Source organism: Danio rerio, chromosome 11 (genome assembly GCF_052040795.2).
Source record: "Danio rerio strain M-AB ecotype USA chromosome 11, GRCz13ab, whole genome shotgun sequence".
Taxonomy (NCBI): domain Eukaryota; kingdom Metazoa; phylum Chordata; class Actinopteri; order Cypriniformes; family Danionidae; genus Danio; species Danio rerio.
The window spans coordinates 14,937,552-14,959,232 of NC_141031.1; the positions used below are offsets into that span (position 1 = coordinate 14,937,552).

The 21,681-nt window shown below is 33.0% G+C and overlaps 1 protein-coding gene across 4 annotated transcripts; it reads left to right on the forward strand.

The window, feature by feature from the left end:
- Positions 1 to 9,053: 9,053 nt before the first annotated feature.
- Positions 9,054 to 20,837, forward strand: misp (mitotic spindle positioning). 4 transcript variants are annotated; one of them, XM_087273487.1, is made up of 6 exons: positions 9,054 to 9,759; positions 9,883 to 10,043; positions 16,358 to 18,713; positions 19,407 to 19,648; positions 19,863 to 19,901; positions 19,980 to 20,837. In XM_087273487.1, exons 2-6 carry the CDS (start codon positions 9,984 to 9,986, stop codon positions 20,067 to 20,069), a joined length of 2,787 nt encoding a protein of 928 aa, XP_087129613.1. In that variant the 5' UTR covers positions 9,054 to 9,759; positions 9,883 to 9,983; the 3' UTR covers positions 20,070 to 20,837. The 4 variants fall into 4 exon arrangements, with proteins under 4 accessions (XP_087129613.1, XP_087129614.1, XP_087129615.1 ...); XM_087273488.1 differs by having other exon boundaries at positions 9,408 to 9,754; XM_087273489.1 differs by lacking the exons at positions 9,054 to 9,759; positions 9,883 to 10,043 and adding an exon at positions 13,641 to 13,709.
- Positions 20,838 to 21,681: the final 844 nt, after the last annotated feature.

Genomic DNA, 21,681 nt, shown 5'->3' on the forward strand with positions numbered 1-21,681 from the left:
AAAAATAGAGATTAAGAGTAGAGAGTAAATTGTTCTCTCGTACATTCTGCATGATATAAATTTGCATTTCATCATTTGTAGCCTTCTTGTCACTTCATCTGCATCACATTTTGAGTATTGAAACTGAACTGGGCTTGTTTTGAAAATAAGAGGTCTGTAAGTATCAGACTGGCTGTGTCCAGGATGGTATTTTGATTGTATGCCAGTCCACACTGCCATCAGCCCTCAGGAAGGGTCAATGACAGCTCATTCCAAACAAGTAACATCAACAAACTGCTGCAGCCAATCCTATGCAAGAGCCCTCATGCGTGTGAACTAGTGTCAGATAGGCGAATCTCTCTTCCACGCTAATCAAAACAGTTCAAGTATGGAAAGACAGGAAGGACAACATCCGCCCTTTCTTAGCTGTTCCTAGGAAATAGCTGGAAGTGTGGTAAGGGGACAGGAAAAGCTTAATAGGTTACTATGCCAAGTACTAAACAAACTTTCTTTCTCTTTCTTTCCTAATTTTTGTGGGAAAAATTGGGGGGAGGGAAAACTATATTACCAAATACTTCAGTAAATTAAAACTTGTTGTTTTGTAACGTGTTTTTATAGAGAATAGACTGACTGAATTGACCCTTCGCAAGACCCAGGTTTCAAATTTTAGCCAAAAAATAACACTTTTAGTTCATGCTAGTCCCCTTGTTATACAGCAATATAAAAATGTGCTTTTTGTGAAGAACAAGTGTACATACATTTGATTGTGTGACAGAAGGCAAGTTTTGTTAATATTTGATCATAATTGCCTCTTTAATGTACTGTGGAGTTACTTAGTTACATGTATTCTGTCTCCACGTAAACTGGCTTCAGATTACTGTTGTCACAGTTAACATCCTCCTCATTTCTTAGCATTATTAATGTTCTGCTATACAAAAGATGGAGTAGCACATCAATTTGCCATTTGCGGGTCTTTCATGTAGAGAAATTATGATTGCTAAATGATGATTCAATAAATAATGAACAAACATGTTGTTGCATGTGAAATAAAATGCAGATAACAATATTTACCACCAGTGTAGATAATTATTAATTATTTAAAACTGTCTTTTTAACTGTAGTCATGCACTTTGTGGAGTTTTTTTCAACACTCTATTTGTGTTAATCATTGTAATCAAGTTCTAAATTAATCCTTTGTGTACTGTTTAAATTTACTATTCTTTTGTAATGTTAGGTATGAAAACATCCACTGACTTAAACTGCTGTAAAAATGCATTAGACAAATATTTATTTCAAAATGTTTTGCATAACCTCAGTCTTGATCAAAACTACTAAATTGCTACTACATTTACAGGATTTTAACTCTTTAAATGGTGAATTTATAAATGAAATCACTGATTTGGTGAAAAAATAAAACACAAAATGACTTATTTTCAATATAAAAAGTAATTTTGAACTAGATTATTTTTACCTTTTATCACAGTCTTGCACATGTAATCGATTAGTACCAACCTTGGCTTTGATGCATTGTTATATTTTAATTTTTTCCATTAAATTACTGTTGGTGGCTGTTTTTGGTCAAATTGACCTGCATTATAATCACATTTGATGGTGCATAAATATTTACTCCATAGATCTGAGAGCTGAGATGCAAATTTAGATTTTCAAGTAAAATGCGTAAAGGTCACTCTCACACACTCAAAGACACACACTTTAATATGCTGTACACCATATAAAAACCAGAAAAAAAATTTTGTGCACAGGCCTATGTAAAGGTTTAAATCGTGCCAACTAATGATCAACAATAAAAATTACAAATCTTCCCAACAGGGAAAACCACCAACAATCAAAAATTTATGACTATATGGTGTCATGGTTTTATAATGATAAAAATGTGGTTATAATGGAAGTCAATAGGGCAAAAACATTCGCCAACAGTGAATTAGTGAGAAAAAATGAAAATCAATCAAAAACAATGCATCAAAGGCAATGCTATTTCACATGTCCAAGACTTTGATAAACGGTTAAAAAAATCCAGTCCATTATTACTTTTTATATTGGAAATACATCATTTTGTGTGTGGGTCTTTAACTAAATCTTATCATTAATGAATTTAACAATTAAGGAGTAAAAATCCTGCAATTTTCTAAACAATTTAGTAGTTTTGATTACAACTGAGGTTGATTTAACAGATTTATGTGAAAAGAAAATTGAAAAAAAATATTTGATGCATTTTTACAGCAGTTTAATTTAGAGGATGTTTTCATCCCTAACATAACAAATTTGCCCAGAGTGTATTGTTGAGTTTTCATTTATTTATTATTTTCTCAGAGCCTTTTTTCAAAATATGTGTCAAAATAAGATTTGTCACCAAAATCATTCCACTAGCTGAAACACAGAGAAAGTTGTGGCCAAATTAAGACAGAAAATAACCCCAAAAGTGGATGAAAACATCTCCAACAGTACATAAAGGTTAACATTAAGGGCCCTATCATACACCCGCGCAATAAGAAGCAAGGCACGACGCAATTGTTGTTTGCTAGTTCGGCTTAAGAGTCATTTTGACGTTTTGCTCCACGCTGTTTAACTAGCAAATGCATTTGCGCTCATATGTGGGCCCATAGGCTTTCTGGTCTAAAAAAAGGGTTGTGTTGAGGCGCATCGTTGGCGCATTACTATTTTGAGTAACTTACATAGGTGGTTCAATAAATCAAATCAAAGCTGGTCTATTGTCCAGCGCAGAGCGTGTTAGTTGTGCGCCTCACTTACACATTGCTTAATACACACAGGATGTACAGCAATACGCAAATATCTTTACAAATGAAAAAGAATTAAAGGATTAAAACATTACAAAAATTATTATTTTCTAGCCTACATAAAAACCATACTTTCATGCCTTCTTCATCTCGGGGGGCTTTTTCAGTTTATTCATAACAATTTGCTTTTGTATAATATTATGATTATTAGAAGTTTTATTTATTATATGCATATTTATATTTGTTTTATTAAAAACAAGCTTACATTTGCCACCTGTCAGGTTTTAGACCATATAGGGCACAGCATGTGTATTTGGAAATAACTCAGTTTTTGGATATAAAACAGTTTTTTTTGACCACACTTCGTTATTATTGTTCATTTCTTCGTTTGCTGGAGATTAGAATTAAATTTAGAAATAGTTTTAAAACAAATCTTTGCGCTTAACAAATAAAATTTATTATTTATAGACTAATAGATGTCTGTGTGTACGACATGTTTCCCTATCCACGAGAGTGAAAGTGAAAGTAAGCAATGAGGAGGCTCATCTTTCATGCTCGCGCTGTAGATGGTCTGTTTAACTGTTTTCTCTCTAGCAAAGTGTTCAGTTTTTCCACTTACAAAGTCCACCATGTAAATAGCAAATGTCCTATGGCGCAGTGCAAGTGGCTCTTAAAGGGAATGGGAGATGAGACTCTGATTGGTTTATTCTCAAAACACACCAATAACTCATTAAAAGTTCAACCCTGTAAGACCATGCGCCACATGCAAAGTGGATTTTTCTGTCCTTATAACAGCAAAAGTGGATTCTGACACGCCCTTAATGCGTTTGCGCCCTGGGCTTTGCACTTTGCTCATGGATCGTCAAAAAAGAGCCCTAAATGTGTTTTGGACTCTATTAGCCACTATTAAAGTGTACATAGATCAGCACCTTGAAAATTGTACAGAAAATAGTGGAACGCCTGGGAAACTTCTGAATATTCATAGTGTGTTTGGGACACACTAATTGTAATTTCCTCTACTATTAAGATGCATGCAATATGGGATGCAGCAAAATACATTTCACATATCTGTAAAAAAAATTGTGCATACTTACAAAAACAACAAAACGTGCTTTTGTAAAATAAAGAAAGCATATAGGCTGCACTTTCTGCTGATTCAATATCTACTTTTTGGCACAATTTCTGCCATCTTTTGAAATTGTGGATTTTTTAAACAAGTTTATAAGCAGAATGTGTGTATTGAATGACCTATTCACTCTGGGTATGTACTATCTATGTCCCATACAAGGAGCAGTTTTCAAGTTCAAGTTCAGTGTTAATCTACTAATTGTACTGTTACTGTGTGATTTGTTTGTGGTGCAACATGGCAGATAGCAATATAGAGGCACGTAATATGAGAGTTGTGATTGGTAACATGACCTGATAATCAAACTACTTGCAAAGGGTCAATTATGCTCAGCTATGCGGCACTAATACAATTTTTGTTACATTTTATTTTTATGTTTTCCAGTAAAACATGACATTAAAGGTGCATTCAGCAGTCTGAAATCACAATAGTGTCATTGATTAATGTGGTCCTGTATGATTAGCTTGAGTTTTCTATAAATTACATTGAATCATATTGACAGCATATAATAATCATAGGTCATATTATAGGTCTCAAACTTGATTACTGGAGAGCTGCAGCTCTGCACAGTTTTGATCCAACCCTAATCAAGCACAGCTGATCCAACTAATCAAGGTTTTCAAGACTACTATAAACTATTAAGCAAGTGTGAGGTGGTTGGAGCTAAACTATGCAGAGCTGTAGCCCTCCAGGAATTAAGTTTGACACCATTGATCTATATAATGGTGCATTACCCAAATTTTCAAAATAAACAAAACTACTACTCTCTATCTATTTTTCTCTATCGCTCAATCTGTCCACACTGCATAGTTGGCTCATTTTTAAATATGATTGTTTTCAAATAAGTGTTTTGGAATTCAAATAAAATGATGCAATTTCACCAAGTTGTCATGAGTTATCAAAACCTTTTGTTTATTTGTATCACTAAAACGTTAATAAGCACATTAACTGTCTAATTTTCACTTCATGCAAAAGGATTTTCCTCAGTGTTTAATAAAACGTTGCTTGTCGTGACATGGTGACCCAATTCTGCATGGCATAACACATAAATAAAACACTTTTTTTTTTAAATGAATTCTCGCAAAACACCATTCTTCATGTGTAAAGTTTAGCACCAATCTACTGAATGCACTTTTATTTATACATTACATTAGAAGGTTTGTTGAAGAGTATTACATTTGTTTTGTACTTTGTAAACAATGTGTTAAATTTAATTAGACTGCAAGTTATAAACCATTTTAAGGGAATTAAATTATCCTGCTAGCTGGTAAAGGTAATCTAGATAAAGTTTTCATGTGTTTTGCTGTGTGCTTATATGTATTATTTCAGTTCAGTTAACATGTCCTATATCTCTCATTTTAAAAGGAAACTCAACTCTTTTCTTTTACAGTTTTATCATTTTTAAATAATTCAGCTGATCTCTTGGTCTGGCTGGAGCACTTTTAGCTCAGCTTAGCATAGATCATTGAATCTGAATTACACCATTATATTTTTACTCAAAAATGACCAAATAGTTTTGATAATTTAAAGCTGGACTCTTCTATAGATTGCGTATTAAGACCAACAGAAAGAAATGTTGCCATTGTCTAGGCCTATATCGCTAGGAACTAGGCTACACAAGCATAATAATAAAGGAACTTGGCTGTACCATGGCTGCAGCAGGCACAATAATACTGCCTGAAAATAGTCCCCAGTTAGGTAACTTCCAATGTGACAGACTGCCTAGATTCAGGGGCAGATTTTGTGATTTATATTGCTGTTTTTTTTTGTTTTGTTTTTTTTTATATATCACTCAATCTTTTTTGGACATTTAGAATTAATGCAATCTCTACATTTTAAATGGTTAGTTTTCTTAAAATTAATTTACAACTAAAAATAATTTTTTTTTTTCATAAATTTGACTGCTGGACAGCTCCATGATGGATATTTAATTTTGTAATATTACTATCATTATTACATAACATTACATTATTTTAATAGTATTTTATTTGATTGTATATTAAATAATATTTTATTACGTTAATATTGTATTTGTTTAAAGCTTACCATACAAAATATAGTAGAAAATGATGTTGTATATTTTTGTATACACATTGATATAGTTACTTAAAAATATTTTTTGATTTGGCCCCAGATTTCCTGGGGCCCTAAGCCGACACTTACCTCGCTTATTGGTTAAATCCCTCCCTGCCTAAAATATCACAGAGTATATACAGTAATCAGAGAGTAAAATTCAATACTTATTATAAATAGGTAATTTTTTTTTACTCTTTTCATACATTTTATAACCATTTTAGGTTTCAACTGAAAACACTTTCGAAAATTTAACTTACAGTATATTTAACAAACATAAAATTTGGTAACTAATCCAAAGCTAATACATTATTCATATACTGAATAACAAACTATTAAAATCTAGCTAATTCAGCAGGTTGACACCTATCCGCTTGTTAAGTTTGACGTCACGCAAAGCGGCTTCCGGGTCCAAGCACTCTATTCAACTGAATGGGGAGACTCATGAAATGCTACTAATAAACGTTTACAAAAAGGATTTTTTACTTTCGAAAATCACAATCGCAATATATGTCCATGCCTAATATCCGATGGCCAGAAAGTCATTCATTTTTTATAAATTGTTACATTTTTTTGTATTTGTTATGCAGCAAGCCCAGAGATTGTTGTGTACATTATGTTTTTATATAAAATTAACTTTAATGTGTGATAGGAATAAAACGTGATCATAAACGAATGATTTCTCCACTCAAATGAATGGCGGCTTGGACCCGGAAACAGTATTACATACGTCATCACTTAACAAGCAGATAGAGCTGCAGAAATAATGGTGTTGCCTTGGTTACTGCAGTACACAAAGCAGCATGATGTCAAATCTAGCAGGATTTTATTGATTTCATAAACTACACAGCATCCTTATGTTCGCAGATTTAATTCAGGTAAACCTTACCATACAACCATACACTGCTTAATTAAAAAAATATATATAAATAATTGAATACCTTCAGAATAGCATTTAAGACTTTTTAATAATTTTTAAGGGTCTTAAATTTCTCTACATTGATTTATCAACTTTTAATACTTTTTAATACCCCGTGGACACCCTGTATCAGCCTAGAAACTAATTTTCCATTGATCTTACACTACATAGTACAATATGCAACTAAATAATAGGGAAGCTTTGAATAGGAAAGTTATCACATCTCTTTGGTTTTTTTTTTTTTTTGAGAATGATGGTAATATGCTAAGCTAAGACCTTGAAGCTCTGCTGAATTGATTGAAAATGTGTAAAATTCAAAAGTTTATCTAGGGACTTGTAAAATGAGCCTATTTTCCAAAAAAAAAAGTGGAGTGTTCCTTTTGACATTAGTTAAAATATCAGTTTAACTGCCCAAATCATTTGGAAGAACTTTGTGGAAGTCAATGTGCCTATGTGTTCAGATTCCCAGCAGGCAAATGAGATCAGCATGATTGCAAAAAAGCCTTTCTATTTATCTTCCTCAATTATGTGTACATTTTCACCTGTCCATGTTTTCACTTCACTGATTTAAAACAGAATCTGTGAGGTTATAATTTACGGTTTACTGATCTGTCCTCAACTGGGCCCCATATACTTTAAAGTCTTTGGTCACTGTAAGTTTCATAGTTGCCTCACTATGTTGTGGCTCACTTTACTGTTCATCTGTATTAACATTCCAGTTTCAATGTGTTCCTCACCCCTAATTGCCTTGTTGTCTGGCCATGGGCCTGACATATCTCTTTTGTATAGATGCATGCTTTTATAGACACATAAATCACACGTAGCTACATAGAGATATCCATTTTCATGTTTAATGTTTGAGTGCATGAGCCCCTAATCTCTGATGACATGCTGAGTTCAAAGACACAACAGAACAGAGGACAATGTAGGATTAAATAAACTGGTTTTAATAGTTACTAGAGTGGGCATGCCAGTCAGATTGGGTACCCAACTACCCATCACAGCCCACTCTTACTGGTTCCTCTGATAGCAAGTGTGTGTGCTTTTACTGCCACTGTTGACTGTGTTGTGAAAGTCTGCTTTCTAATCAACTCGAGTTGTAGAAAGAGTTAGAATGAGACATTAAAACGTGATGTGCTTTGATGAAATCACTGCCTCTGTCCTTTTTTGCATTGCATATATATATATATATATATATATATATATATATATATATATATATATATATATATATATATATATATATATATATATATATATCACATTGCAATATTGATGTTGAAATTACATATTGTGCAGCTCTACTATTTAATCACCGCCTAGTGGTTGCCAATCTTTACGAGTTTCTTTATTCTATTGAACACAGTAGAAGATATATTAATAAAAGCAGAAAACCTGTAACCAAAAACAAATCCCATGGAATGCAGGTTTTCAGCATACCTCCAAATATCTTCAACAGTGTTTGAGAGAAGAAAGAACAAGTAAAGGGTGAGTAAACTACAGAATGTTTTATTATAACTATTGTTAGAATATTACTATTATATCTATAACTAACTGTTATAGTAGACAATTTAATAAAATTAATCATTATTCATTTTTCTAAGTTAAAAAAAGTGTAATTTCTTATTTCTGAATACTTTTAAAATCACATAAAAGTCACAGGCCTCAAAAAAAAACCTTGCAAAAGGATAAATTATATGTTGAGTGATATAATCCTCTCAACATTGTATATAATTGCGAATTGATTATAGCAAATGATCAAATTGCAGTATTAATGTTGAAACGATATATTGTGCAGCCCTACTATTTAATCACCCTCTTGTGGTTCCCAATCTGTACAAATTTCTTTATTTTGTTGAACACAGTAGACGATATATTAAAGAAATCAGAAAACTTGTAACCAAAACAAATCCCATGGAACCCCAATGCAAATTTTCAGTGTTCTTCAAAATATCTTCAACAGTGTTTGAGAGAAGAAATAACAAGTTAAGGGTGAGTAATCAATGACACGATTTTTTATTTGAACTATTGTTATAATATAACTATTATAACCAACAGTGCTCTATTCTGATTGGCTAGTGAGATTTTGATGAAAGGCTCAGTGTCCTCGAAGTAGAGACTTCAGTAAGTGCACTTGCATGCACATTGTTTTTTTAACAATTGAGGCAGTATAAATATGATTTCACTTTCAATAATGGTTTTACATTAGTTTCACGGTTTAATCATATCTGGAGACACACCAGAGCAGAGCATACAATAAAAAAATCAATTAATCTTAATAGATTGTTCTTTTAGTAGTTCAAATGATAAAGTAATATACATATTTTATTTATTTTTAAAAATTAATCTTGTTTCAGGCCTTGCACTAAGGAATGTCACTGTTGCCATCCAGAACTAAGAGCCACTGCATTTTTGTCATTCCTATTGTTGGTGGCTAAATGACCAGGCTTCACAGAAACTATGCGGTGCATTATGGGATAGCAAAGGGGTATTCTTACCTTTTGTGCAATGTTTGCTGATTATAGCAGTATTCCAGACTGGTATCCCTGCCCTCAGCACACTCACAGACACTCACAGCTACTACATGCATGCATGCACTGAATCTCTGACTGTGAGCCAGGTCACCCCACACACACTGTTGCCTTTTATGCTTAAGATGATACTGCTCGTTTTGGCAGAGAACTGTAATTACCACATGCAGCCATATCGGAGGAGGAGCTTTACCAGAGCAACTGAACCAAAACACAAGTTTTATGGGTAGTAGGTGAAAACTTGTTGTTCAGTCTGGCTGATATGGTCTAGACCAGATTGATACCTGCAGTGGCACTGATGGGGAAGGCCGGGCCTGTTTTCAGCTGTATGAAACACAATGGTCACGCCATTTCCATGGAAATACAAAAGGTGAGGTAAGTTATTCCAAGCAGGAAATAATGTTTTATTTTGGGGACTAACAACAAAATAAAATAAAAAATATATACAGAAATGTAAATAATTTGTACAATTTTTTAAAAACTCAAATTCTTCCACAGACTGGACTCTGGACCGCATAAAGCTGAGCTCATTTCACGCTACTGTCTCCCTTCGAAGCTCTAAGAAGCAAGAACTGCAGCAAATACCAGCTCAAAGAAGCATGTTCAAGTACACTCCTCCCTGGCAGGTGTTGTGCAACAGTCTAGATCATGATTTTAAGGTAAGGTTGCACAAACCCTTTCAGTGTTAAGCATACATAAGTACACCCCTTAAAATCTCTCATTTAAATTCATGCTTTACAATATTATATATATATATATATATATATATATATATATATATATATATATATATATATATATATTTTTTTTTTTTTTTTTTTAAGTAAAAATCAAGAGAAACAAAAAAATATAAAATGATGCAATTTTAGTTTTTTTTTTCAACATTTTGCTTGAATTTTTATTTAAATGTATTATCTTTTAATTTCTAAAGATATTCGGTGACTAAAATTATATTTTAATAAATTTAATAAACCTGTTTTGTTCAAATGCACCAAAATCTATTACCTATATTGGCTGAGAAATGGATAAAAATATTTTTTTTCAAAATGGGGTGTATTCATTTATGCTGAGCACTGTATGTTTAAAGAAGTTCATTTATGTAAGGACTTTAAAATAAATTTTTATTCTACAATATTTTGCTTTGACCTCCTCTAAACAGCTTCATAAAACTTTCATACATATGCTGACTTTCATTCGTCTGTATAAAAAATTTAATATATATTTGTATAACACTACACTATAAAAAATATCTGTTTCTGTATTTTGTGTTTTCCTTCTATTTAAGGTTGTGAATTTGATAATAATCTCTGCTCTGTGCACATTTGATGTTGAAAATTCAACTGTACAGCTTAACAAAGTGACTTATATTGTAATTTTAGGTGTTTAAACAATATAATAAGAAAAATATTTACAAACAAATGAGTCTGCAAAATTACAGAAACTGTACTGGCAGCTTATTACAAGTTTTTTGCAGCATAAAATACAACACCAACTCAAACAATATATCACTTTAAACTATGAAAAATGTCTATAAAAGCTACTTTTTCCAACTTTTTAGGCTTAAGATCAAGGTCTCATAATGCAAGATCAAGGTTAAGATCAAGGACTCATAATGCAATTCAAAAGCATACATAAAAATAAAAAAATAAATATGAATCACAAAACACAGAGAACTGTTAATTTTTTGGATATTTTTACAGCGTGTTTCAAACTATCATGCTAATAAAACAACTGTTTTTTTTCTTTAACTGTTTAAAGAAGTACGAGTTTGCAAGGGCTATAAAATGTATTTCATTCTACAATAATTTGTAAAACTTGACCACAGACCTTACCTAAACAGCTTTATAAAACATACAAGACTTTTATACATACTGACTTTCACTCATAAAATATAATTTGAGTTTGTACAAACTTTATGAAGCTATAGCTATTAAAATACTTGTAGCAAAATACATTTTCTGAAAATGTTTTAATTTGATTATAACATTTACTTAAATGCTGGATTCCTTTAGCTGTGCAAAAAAAATAATAATAATAATTAAATATTAGATTCAATCATTAAACAATTATTGGAAAACTCCTTCAGAACTGCTGTAATTAAAATTGTAGTTTAGCTAAAAAATTAAGCTTTTTACTTACTGTTCTAAACATGTATGTGTTTCTTCCTCTGCCCAGTATATCATTTCAGGATCGATATAGCAATGTGTGGATCAGCAATAGTCAAAATGCAGGATGTGCATTGTGCAATGTTGAGTTGGGATTATAATTATCTAAAAATCACACAGGATTTGTGGAGCCTTAATGAATTTAAAAATGAAAGTATTAGTATAAACAATTTTTACTCTGACATTTTTTAAGGTCTGCGACTGTAAGATTTAAAGCAAATATTAACCATTTGAAAACAAAAAATTCTAAGGTTTGCCGCGTTAAAAATGATTTATTGTTTTACTATATACTACATAATAATACTATACAGTGTTATTTTAGATTTTGTAATTGATTTATTTGCCTCAATATTGCTAGATTCCACCAAAACAAAAACCATAAAGCGCTGTTTATTTTGTTTTATCTGTTCTGTTGTTTTCATCTGTGCTTTTTTTTTAAAAAACTAAATGTTTTAATATTTTTGAACATTTTATGAAGATGCACTGGGCGCAATGGATGTAAAACTATAAATTCTTCCCAAACAAAATACAAAATATTGCAATGTCAGCTTTTTTCAATATCGTGCAGCCCTACTCTGAATACAAAAGAAGAAATGTTTAGTGGGGAAACTAGACAGTCGATTGAGTTTTTAATTGACTTTAAAACTCTTAGACTGCCTTCTATCCAATGGTTGACCATGTTTTTACTGTTTTAAATGTTGACTGAAAGGGTCGTTTAAAGAATGACTGTTTTACATAATGGTTTACACACAAAGCACTGTTGGTTTACAAAAAAACAAACAAACATCCTGTTGCACTACTACACTTGAAAAAAACAAAAGAACAAGAAAGCTTGTTAAATGAGATTGTGAAATATTTTATGGCATACATTCTCATACGCATTTGTAGCACCTTATAACCTATATTTATAAAAATCTGTACATACAATTCATTATCCAAATGTTTTTGACTAACTGCATCTCTGTTTAATGTCTGTTTAATGTCTTTTTTCATATTTGTTTTGTGTTGTCACTTGTCACTTTATGTACACTGGAAGCTTTTATATATAGCCAAAACAAATTCCTTGTGTGTGTGAAGCACACTTGGTAATAAAACTGATTCTGATTAAAAAAGGTGATTTAGTTTTCAAATTTTTTTTATTTTGAATATTTTTTAAATAAATTGGTCTTACACTTCATATTTTCAGATTTTTCTTAGTATATGTAATAAGTCCAGTACTTTTACAATAAACCGACATATTAACCATTTGGTATTTTAGAAATTATGGGATGTGTTGAAAAAAATACATTGAGTGAGTTAACTAGCGATATTAAGAATAAAGAAATGCAATCCAAACATTTTTTTTCTTGGTGGGGTGGATGAAGGGTTAAAAAGCAACATTGGAAGTTAAACATTTTTTCCAAAATTTCTTCTTTCGTATTCAGCAGAAAAAAAAAGCTCATGTATACGTGTTTTCAACCAGAAGGGATGTAAACAAGGAGGCTAAGTAAACAAAGTTTAGGTTTTGAGTTGGGAAATCTCTTAAAATTGCCCAAGTTTTTTTGTCCACTAGATGTCAGCATTTGTGTTTTGATTATTATTTTTAATCCCGTAGAAACATTTGCTCAAAAAGATTTAATTATTTTATTATGAACAATTCTCTACACGCTCAATTAAAGAGTAACTAGGCATGATTTGTAAAAAAAAATAAAATAAAATACTTTTACGGCCATAAATTCAGGAATGTAATATATGAGTGTCATGCTCTGCAGTTTTCACTCCTCTCATCTGCTCTGACACGAGGGAGTTTCATTGTACAGCTCAAATGACAGCTTCAGCTTTTATTTTAATTGCACTTCTGTTGTTAAACCTCCCTGCACTCCTATGCATACATGTAAACGGAGTTAACAAGAATGTTTATGAGTTTAGTCATTAAAAAACATTTATTTTAATTCTGTAAACAGAAGATTCAGAAACAGGCTGTAATAATAATGTGCCTGATAATTATTTTCATTCTAAACTGCATCCAAAACTATCAGTGTTTGTAGTCTGAGTGATAGGCGTGTCTATGCGTGCATATGTGATATTAGCTGAACTTTGTCAAGACAGTGCAGTAAAGACAGAAGCGTCTACTGATGCATGTGACACAACAGCTTCTGACTCCACAGCTGATGTCGGAAGGTGAGTGCTGCTCACCTTTTTTTTTTCTTTTTTTTTTTTTGGCTAAATCGTTTTATGAAATCTTATTAATTAGTATTATTATTTTTTAACTTGTGGATAAATATTTTATACTGTGCAAAACAAAAATGCCTACTTATAGTTGTTGTCTTGTTTCTAGTCCAAATATCTAAAACTACTAAAATCAGGATAAGTAAAAAAAAAAATAAAAAAAAATTATTGTCATGTTTTCTGAAATAAGTCCAAATCGAGTGTTTTATTATATATTTTTGTTATATATATATATATATATATATATATATATATATATATATATATATATATATATATATATATATATATATATATATATATATATGTATATTATTATTATTATTATTATTATTATGAAGACAGAAGTAAACAAAATTGGCACACTGCCATTTTAGGTGACCTGATAAAGATTTTGTAGGTCAAAACGTTGTTTAATTAAATAGTTTTTTAAAAACTAAAGTGGCAGTGTGACTATATTGTTTACTTCTGTTGTTATTTTGTTTGGCTTGATCAAGCACCTGCCATCAAGATTTTTTTCTATGTGGACACTAAATCAAGCAAAATAATTTTCCAGTAGGGGATAGTAAAATAATCTTAATTTCAGTTTGAAGTATCAACTTAATTTTATACCATAAACAGATTATTTTGCTTGTTTTAAGAAAAAAACACTTTATTTTGACTTATTATTTTTTTTAAACAAAATAATAGTTTTTTTAGGATTTGGACTAGAAATTAGACAAAATATCTGTGAAAGAAATAATAATGAATCCCTACATTTATATAGTGCTTTTGTTTTGAAATGCATTTTTTTTTTTTTTTTTTTTGCAGTGTATTTCAAAATAAAAAGGTCATGGATTGATATTTAAGATGCCTAAATCATAGGAGAACAGAAAGGGATGAAATGTAAACAGTAATTTGAAACAATTAGCCTACCTGTTACAGTATGTTAAATAATAAGGTTATATATTTTATAGAATTGACCTTCGTGAAATTGCATCTAAATATGAAACTGTAATATAGTGGCCATATTTTAAAATATTTTATGGGCTAAAGATTATTTTAAGAGTTATTTACTATTACTATTTAAGGGTAGAGGTATTACTTGCCAGATTCAATGTTCATCAAACATTCGTGAAGCTACAGTATAATTTCTGCAATTTTGGGACACCCCGCAAACAGTTTCAACCAATCAGCACAGGCAAAGTAGTAGTTTCCAGGAAACCAGCCTGCTGTCATTTTATCAGTAGTTCACAGTTCACGATGTCACACATGGACACCCACTGACAGTGAGCAAAACTCCCTTACAACTACGTAAGCTTGTTCAAAGCGGCAGACAGCTTTATCTATTGTTTTGATGCAGTATTTAGCACAAGAGAATAATAAATAGTTGATAAAAGACAGAACTCTCCTGTAACGTGAGGTAAGTAACAGTTTTTTTTAACTTATGTAATCACTGTTTGAAGACTTGTGACTATTCAAAAATGTAATGAATAATCTAAAATAATGAAAATTAAAGATCCATCATTTGAATAAACAATCAACTTCAAGTGCATGCAATATAATTTGCATTGTATAGCATTTGTTTTTCCTACTAGGAAGTTAGTGGTTACAGGTTTTCAGCTCTCTTAAAATATCTTCTTAAGTGCTCAACAGAATAAAGAAACTCAAAGGTTTGGAACCACTTAAAATTATTAACAAGACGTCATTAAATTGTAAGCATTTTTTATTTTTGTCTTTTCATCCTTTTAAGCATGAAAGTGGTTAATTCGTTAATAAAAAAGAAGCAGGTTTTTTCAGTCAATAGGTTTTGAAGTTGGATAAACTATGACAATTTGACATAATGTTTCTATAGTAAGTAAAATATTTTATTAAAAGTAAAAAAAAAAAATTAAAAGTTGATTTTAAACAAATAAAGTTTATTAAAATAAACATAACTTCCACTAATGTAAGTTACAATAATTATAAAAACAATAAATATAAACTGATAATAAATTGATAAACTAAATATTAAAAATATGTAAAAATAAACATCGTTAAACTAAACAGAACAAATAACGACTATTAAATGACTACATTTTGGTTATTCTACTAATAATGTTTCACAAGAAAAACATGTCAGGAATAAAAGTATTATCTGCTTCCAATGTTTTTATTAGATATTGTTATGTACAATATAATGTTCTACAGCAATTCATGTAAAATGTTTAATAAATTTTATAATTGTACTTTCTAAATGGTTTTCGCTCTTATCCTTCTAATCCTTTAAAGTTCAGGCCTCTTAAACATTGTACGCATCTTTTTAAATTCTACACATAAATAGGTTTTTGTCAGTCCTGTCACATTTACATTAAATTTAACAAAAATGCGTGTAATAAGGCTATGACCCGGAGTGACCTCATTTGACGGACAAGAAGCTGACAAGGATGCGTTTTATCATTGAATTGTATGATTTTAAGTTTGTTTTTGTATTATTATTTTTTTTAGAATGACAAACTTAAGTCAGGCCCTGTCACAATTTTTAAAAGTAAAAATGTACATTTCTGGTTGAATGTCCCTTATAAACAACAAATTAACATGGTTACTAAAGCTCTCTCTCTCTCTTTTTTTTTTGTTACCAGAGACAGGCATCAACTGTAACAGTCAACCCATATGATGCATACACACACCCCTTAGCAGAGAAGCAGTCTGTGATCTATTCCCATTCTTTGTTAAGACCTTTGCTTCCAAGGCCTGCCCAAAATCACCCACCACCCAGAGTCCCCATGACTAGCAACCCAAAGCGTTGGGTGATAAAGCCCTTCTCCCCTAAGCTAGAGCAGTTGGATTTACGCTCCATACTGAGCCCTACTGACCAACCACAGTCGCTAGAGAAAACGTGGAGTAGCAGTCAGGACGATGATTCTTTTAATTATAGCTTGGAAAGCACAACAGTAACAGGCATGCAGCCCACTGTGATGGTGTCATCTGAGAGTGGCAAAAGCACTCCAGAAGTGGTTGTCCAGGCTCGACAAGTGTCTGTGTCTGAGGATGGAAGTGACAGTGAAGACTGGAGGCCCAGTACCCCAAGCAACCCTAGCAGCCCTAACAGCAGCACAGGTTCACATGTTGGGTTCTATTCCTTTGTAGATGACCCAGCTAGCCCAGAAGCAGAGCTTAATAAAGTTTACATGGTTTCTCCAACAAGACAGGCCAAGTTAAACACCCTGAAGCAGAAGAACACCTTTAAACTACAGACTTACACAGAGGGAAATAGACCTGGAAGGCTGTTTGAAGAAACGAATGGAGATGACCTCTACCGAGTTGAGGAAGCCTCCACGGAGGAAAATCCAGACCGAATTGAGATCATTCGAAATCAGGCACCCAAGAAAAGCCCTGCCCTTAAAGAACAGTGGAGTGCCTTAGAAAATCTGGACCTCAGTAACACTCCACAAAGGCTCCTGGATGGGTTTAGTTTGCTCTACAAACCAGTGAGTGCCAAGACTGAACAAGCCAGGGTTGAGCCTGAAGCCATAGACAAGGAGCAAATTGACTTCAATGCAGCACGAAAGCAGTTTCTAATAATGGAACAATCAAAAAAGAATGCCTTCCAACAGAGTCATCAGCATCTCCCTTACTCCCCCAAAATGCGAGGACGAACTATGTCCTCAACAGCCAGCATCTTTACTCCAAAAGAAGTAAGCAAAGAGAATAGTCTAGAAGAGAATCAGTTCACACTAGCATCACAACAAAAGACAGAAGTAAACACTGTGACTGTGACAGAAGATCAAAAAAATGGAGTTCTGAGTGTTGCTATAGATGATGTTGAATCTGATCTTGGTGAGCTAACAGTAGGTTATACCAGTAATGAGAGAATTTCAAATGACCCTTCCATTTCGGAGATGGGAAGCAGCTTGGCTTTGCTTAGTACGGAGGAGACTCCCATTCAAAGGGAAATTAGAATTTCTAGAGAACGAGAAGAGGATTTGCGGCGATCAAGGGGTATCTTGCGCACAGACATTTCAGAGATGGTGGAGATCAGGACAAAACCAATTCTTTCCTTTTCATCATCACAGATAAAAGCTGCAAAATCCAAGGAACCAAACAAAGTAAGCTTTCTTATTCAGAGAGAGCTTGAACTTGACAAACAACAACAGTTCCCAATCCCAGATCATAATCAAAAAAACCAACCACTGGAAAAGAAGTCGTCATTTGAGTCACATCCACAAGAAATTCCAAACATATCTTTGAAGGCAAGTCAAAGAGAAAATGAACTAGAACAAAGAACAGATTCTGCAGATGACATGTGGATTACAGAGCAACCTGAATTATTAGAGGAAGGTGACCTCTCTGACACAAAGGAAGTTCTTTCCCCTTGCTGTCCACATCGACATCCTGATGAATCTACGCTTCAGAGAAGCACTGACTGCAGCACTTCTAGAAGCAAAGTCCAAATAGGTCCATATTCTGAGAAAAACGACTATTCTAAAGTAAGGGTTTATAATGAAAATGGTGTTGACAGCCAAAACAGTAATCCTAGAAGACAGAAAAAATACTCCTGGAATGTGGAAAATGACAATAACATGCTACAGAAGAACAGAGTATACTCTCCAACTATTCTGTCCCAACTGAATCTTGAAAAAACTAGGTACAGCCCTTCCTGGAGATCTCACCTTGAGCCAACCAATTGGAAACCTAAAATGCAGAATGCCCCAGACAGTATCCGCCAAGAAATCGAAGAGGACCTCAGAAGAGAACAAGAGCTTCAAGAGCTAAGAGAGTTTATCTCAGTACCCAACTCAGCTGTGACTTCGCTGAAAACTTCCTCTGAACCCAGATCTCCACTAATCGGGAGTGAGGAAAACTTATTATCATCAGAAACTCCAAAGAGGCACATAGAAGAAGTGGATTCTATGCCTCCAGAAAAGAAGACAGATCATAGTTCCCCTTATTCCTGGAGTCTGGCTACTTCCTCTGTATTCCAGTTATCCATGGCAGGTATAAGAATCTGTTTGGTCACAATGCACTTAAAACATGTAAACATAGAAAATGGGTAAGGTGAAACTGCATACAGGTACCATTGTCATTCCAATTACCTGTTGCCAGGAAACAGTCCTATTGTTCTGTACAAATGCATTTCATAACTTTCTTGTTCATAGCTAACTGATTAACTTAAGTGTTAAATGTTTATGGATGTCACCAGCACCAAGGAATGAGAAAGAATTGCCAACTTAGTTTCTGAACTTTGGACATAACATGGCATTCTGCTTCACTGAAGAATGATTAATCATTTACTTTGTGGATGTAAATCTACATTTCAAGTTAAGGTGTACTTTTCAAACAATCAAATGTCATGTTTTCCAATGTAATTTGTCCTGGTGGCTAGTGCCCTCTAGATATAGAGCAAGTCCACAGTACACAAATCAGTTCAGAATCTGTAATTATTGAATCATTGATCATCCTAATCAAGTTGATTCATAGAAGCTTTTGTTTCAGAAACACTCGGGAGAAAACATGACTAGCAAAAAAAGTCTAAACAAAATGTGTCAAAATACAGCAAAAAAAAAAAAAAAAAAAAAGTATGGGAAAACAACTTTAATACATTAGCTTACATTAACTAATACAACTCATTTTACAGTGTAACCCGTGTGTGAATGAAGCAGACTCATTTTTCCCTGTTTATCTTTCCAGATAAAAGTCAACAGATGTCCTCACCACTACAGAATTCCAGACTGCCTTCTATGTCAATAATAACACCCCAGCCTTGGGGCAACCAAAAGCCCATGTCCCCAACAGTTTCCTTGATAACCCCCATCAAACCCTTGAGTGCACCGGTTGACATGTTATCACCCACCTCTCAAAAAGGTCTGACTGAGACACTGCTCAAGGACTTTGAGGACAGGAAAATAAAACTGAAGCTGGAAGAAAGTGCAGTGAGTAGTCTCATTTAGCTGAATTTCACAAATGATTAAAAAAAAAAGTGTGATTATAAAAAATAGAATTCATTATTTTTTTACCAAGAGACTGTTTTCAGACACTATTGACACAATACTGTGTTTTAACCACTTATAAAAGTGACTTTTGCATAATACGTCCCCTTTAAAACTAAGCTAATTTTTCTTTCCTCATTTCTTTATCTCTTTATAGTATGCTGGAATCCAACCTATCGATGCCATAAACAATGAGGTAAGATGAGGTTTTCAATGTCTTGTGAGTTCTGTTGATCCGGTTTGATCATGTTGTGTAACTGTGGTTTCTCTGCAGGTCGTAGAGGCCACCCGTGTAACAAGGCATAAAAACCAACGAGCCTTGCAGTGGGAGGCAGGCATGTACGCCAACCAGGAGAGCGAATGAATCGACAGCAACTTAACAGATGCACCAACATAACAGCTGCAATCCCTCGGTGGACTGGATTTAACTCCATACTGCACTTACAAGCAAACTACACTTGCACCACCTCACTATATAAAGTCAATGCCTTTAAAACATGGACATTTCATTCAGTTTAGCTATAGCTGTTCAGAATTGACTGGCATTATGGAATTAGGTGTAGGAGTGGAGAGCATCTTGCCTGCTTGAGGTGAAGTGTATACATTATACAGATTAGTAACATCCCCAACTGTCAAATAGTTTTTAGGTGAGGCTTGCTTTTTGAATGAGGAATAAAATTAAAGAAGTAAATTAAAACCACGGCCAAGTTTTTACACAAACAGAAGGGCCCATGAAATCTGAACATGGACACAAACTCATTTAGACACAAGCTTGTAGATTTAATGTAGTAATTTCTATTTTGAAATAATGCTGAATTTTGTTTTTTACTGAAAAACCTTTTTTCTAAATTGTTTTATTTTTTATCATTTGTATTGAATATTGAAGATGCTAATTATGGCTTTGGAGATTTTTGCAGTATTGTAAGCTAAATGTCTTATAACGATTGTCTTTTTAAAGTGCTACATTAAGGTTGTATTTTGTTTCAATAGTAGTCTATGTTTAATATCAAGAGATGATACTGTTGTCTACTGTTTTTAATAATAATAATAATAATAATAATAGGCTGATCATGAAAGAGGTTTTCTTTCTACTTATATTTTAAGAAAACAAAAATAAATAATTGTTAAAGAATTTGGGTATTATTTGAGGTATTTGCTTGTGCGCTGTATTTCAAATTATTTCAATTTATGTTTATTTCTATAGCGCTTTTACAATGTAGATTGTGTCAAAGCAGCTTAACATAGAAGTTCTAGTAAACTGAATTTGTGTCAGTCCAGTTTTTAGAGTTCAGTTCAGTGCAATTTTAATTTCACTGCTGAAAGTCCAAACACTGAAGAGCAAATCCATCGATGCGCAGCTCCACAGGTCCAAATCCAAGCAAGCCAGTGGCAAGAAACAAAACTTCACCAATTGATGAATTTAAAGAAAATATAAACCTCAAGTGAAACCAGGCTCAGTTGGGCACAATCATTTCTCCTCTGACCAAACTTCCTGTGCAGAGCTACAGTCTAGGCACCGGAGGGTGGAGAACACTAGACGTCCATCATGGAGAAACCGCAGGTGTTCAGGCTGGCCCACAGGATCAATACAAAGACTTATCTGTCACTGTGGTCTTTCAGGATCAGTCTCATGCTTTCAGGAATCAGTCTTGTGTTCAGTCTCAGTCTCAAGTATTTAAACTGCACCACTGTAGCCTATTTGTTGTGATAGTGATTCTGACTTTGTTTCATGTTTTAAAAGCTGAACCTTGTTAATATGTTGGGACAAATATGCTATTAATTTAAATAAGCAAGTAATTTAAAATTAGTAATTCTCGAAAAAAAAAAAAAAAAAAACTTTAAATCAGCTTAGAGTATGTGCAATAAATCTGAGTGTCTTGTTTGCTAATATTGACAAGCATCCCGCTCTCAGCATAGCCTACCTGCTGTCTTTCCTTACATGCATGGTTTCAGGTCCTAATCCCTCTCTGAATATA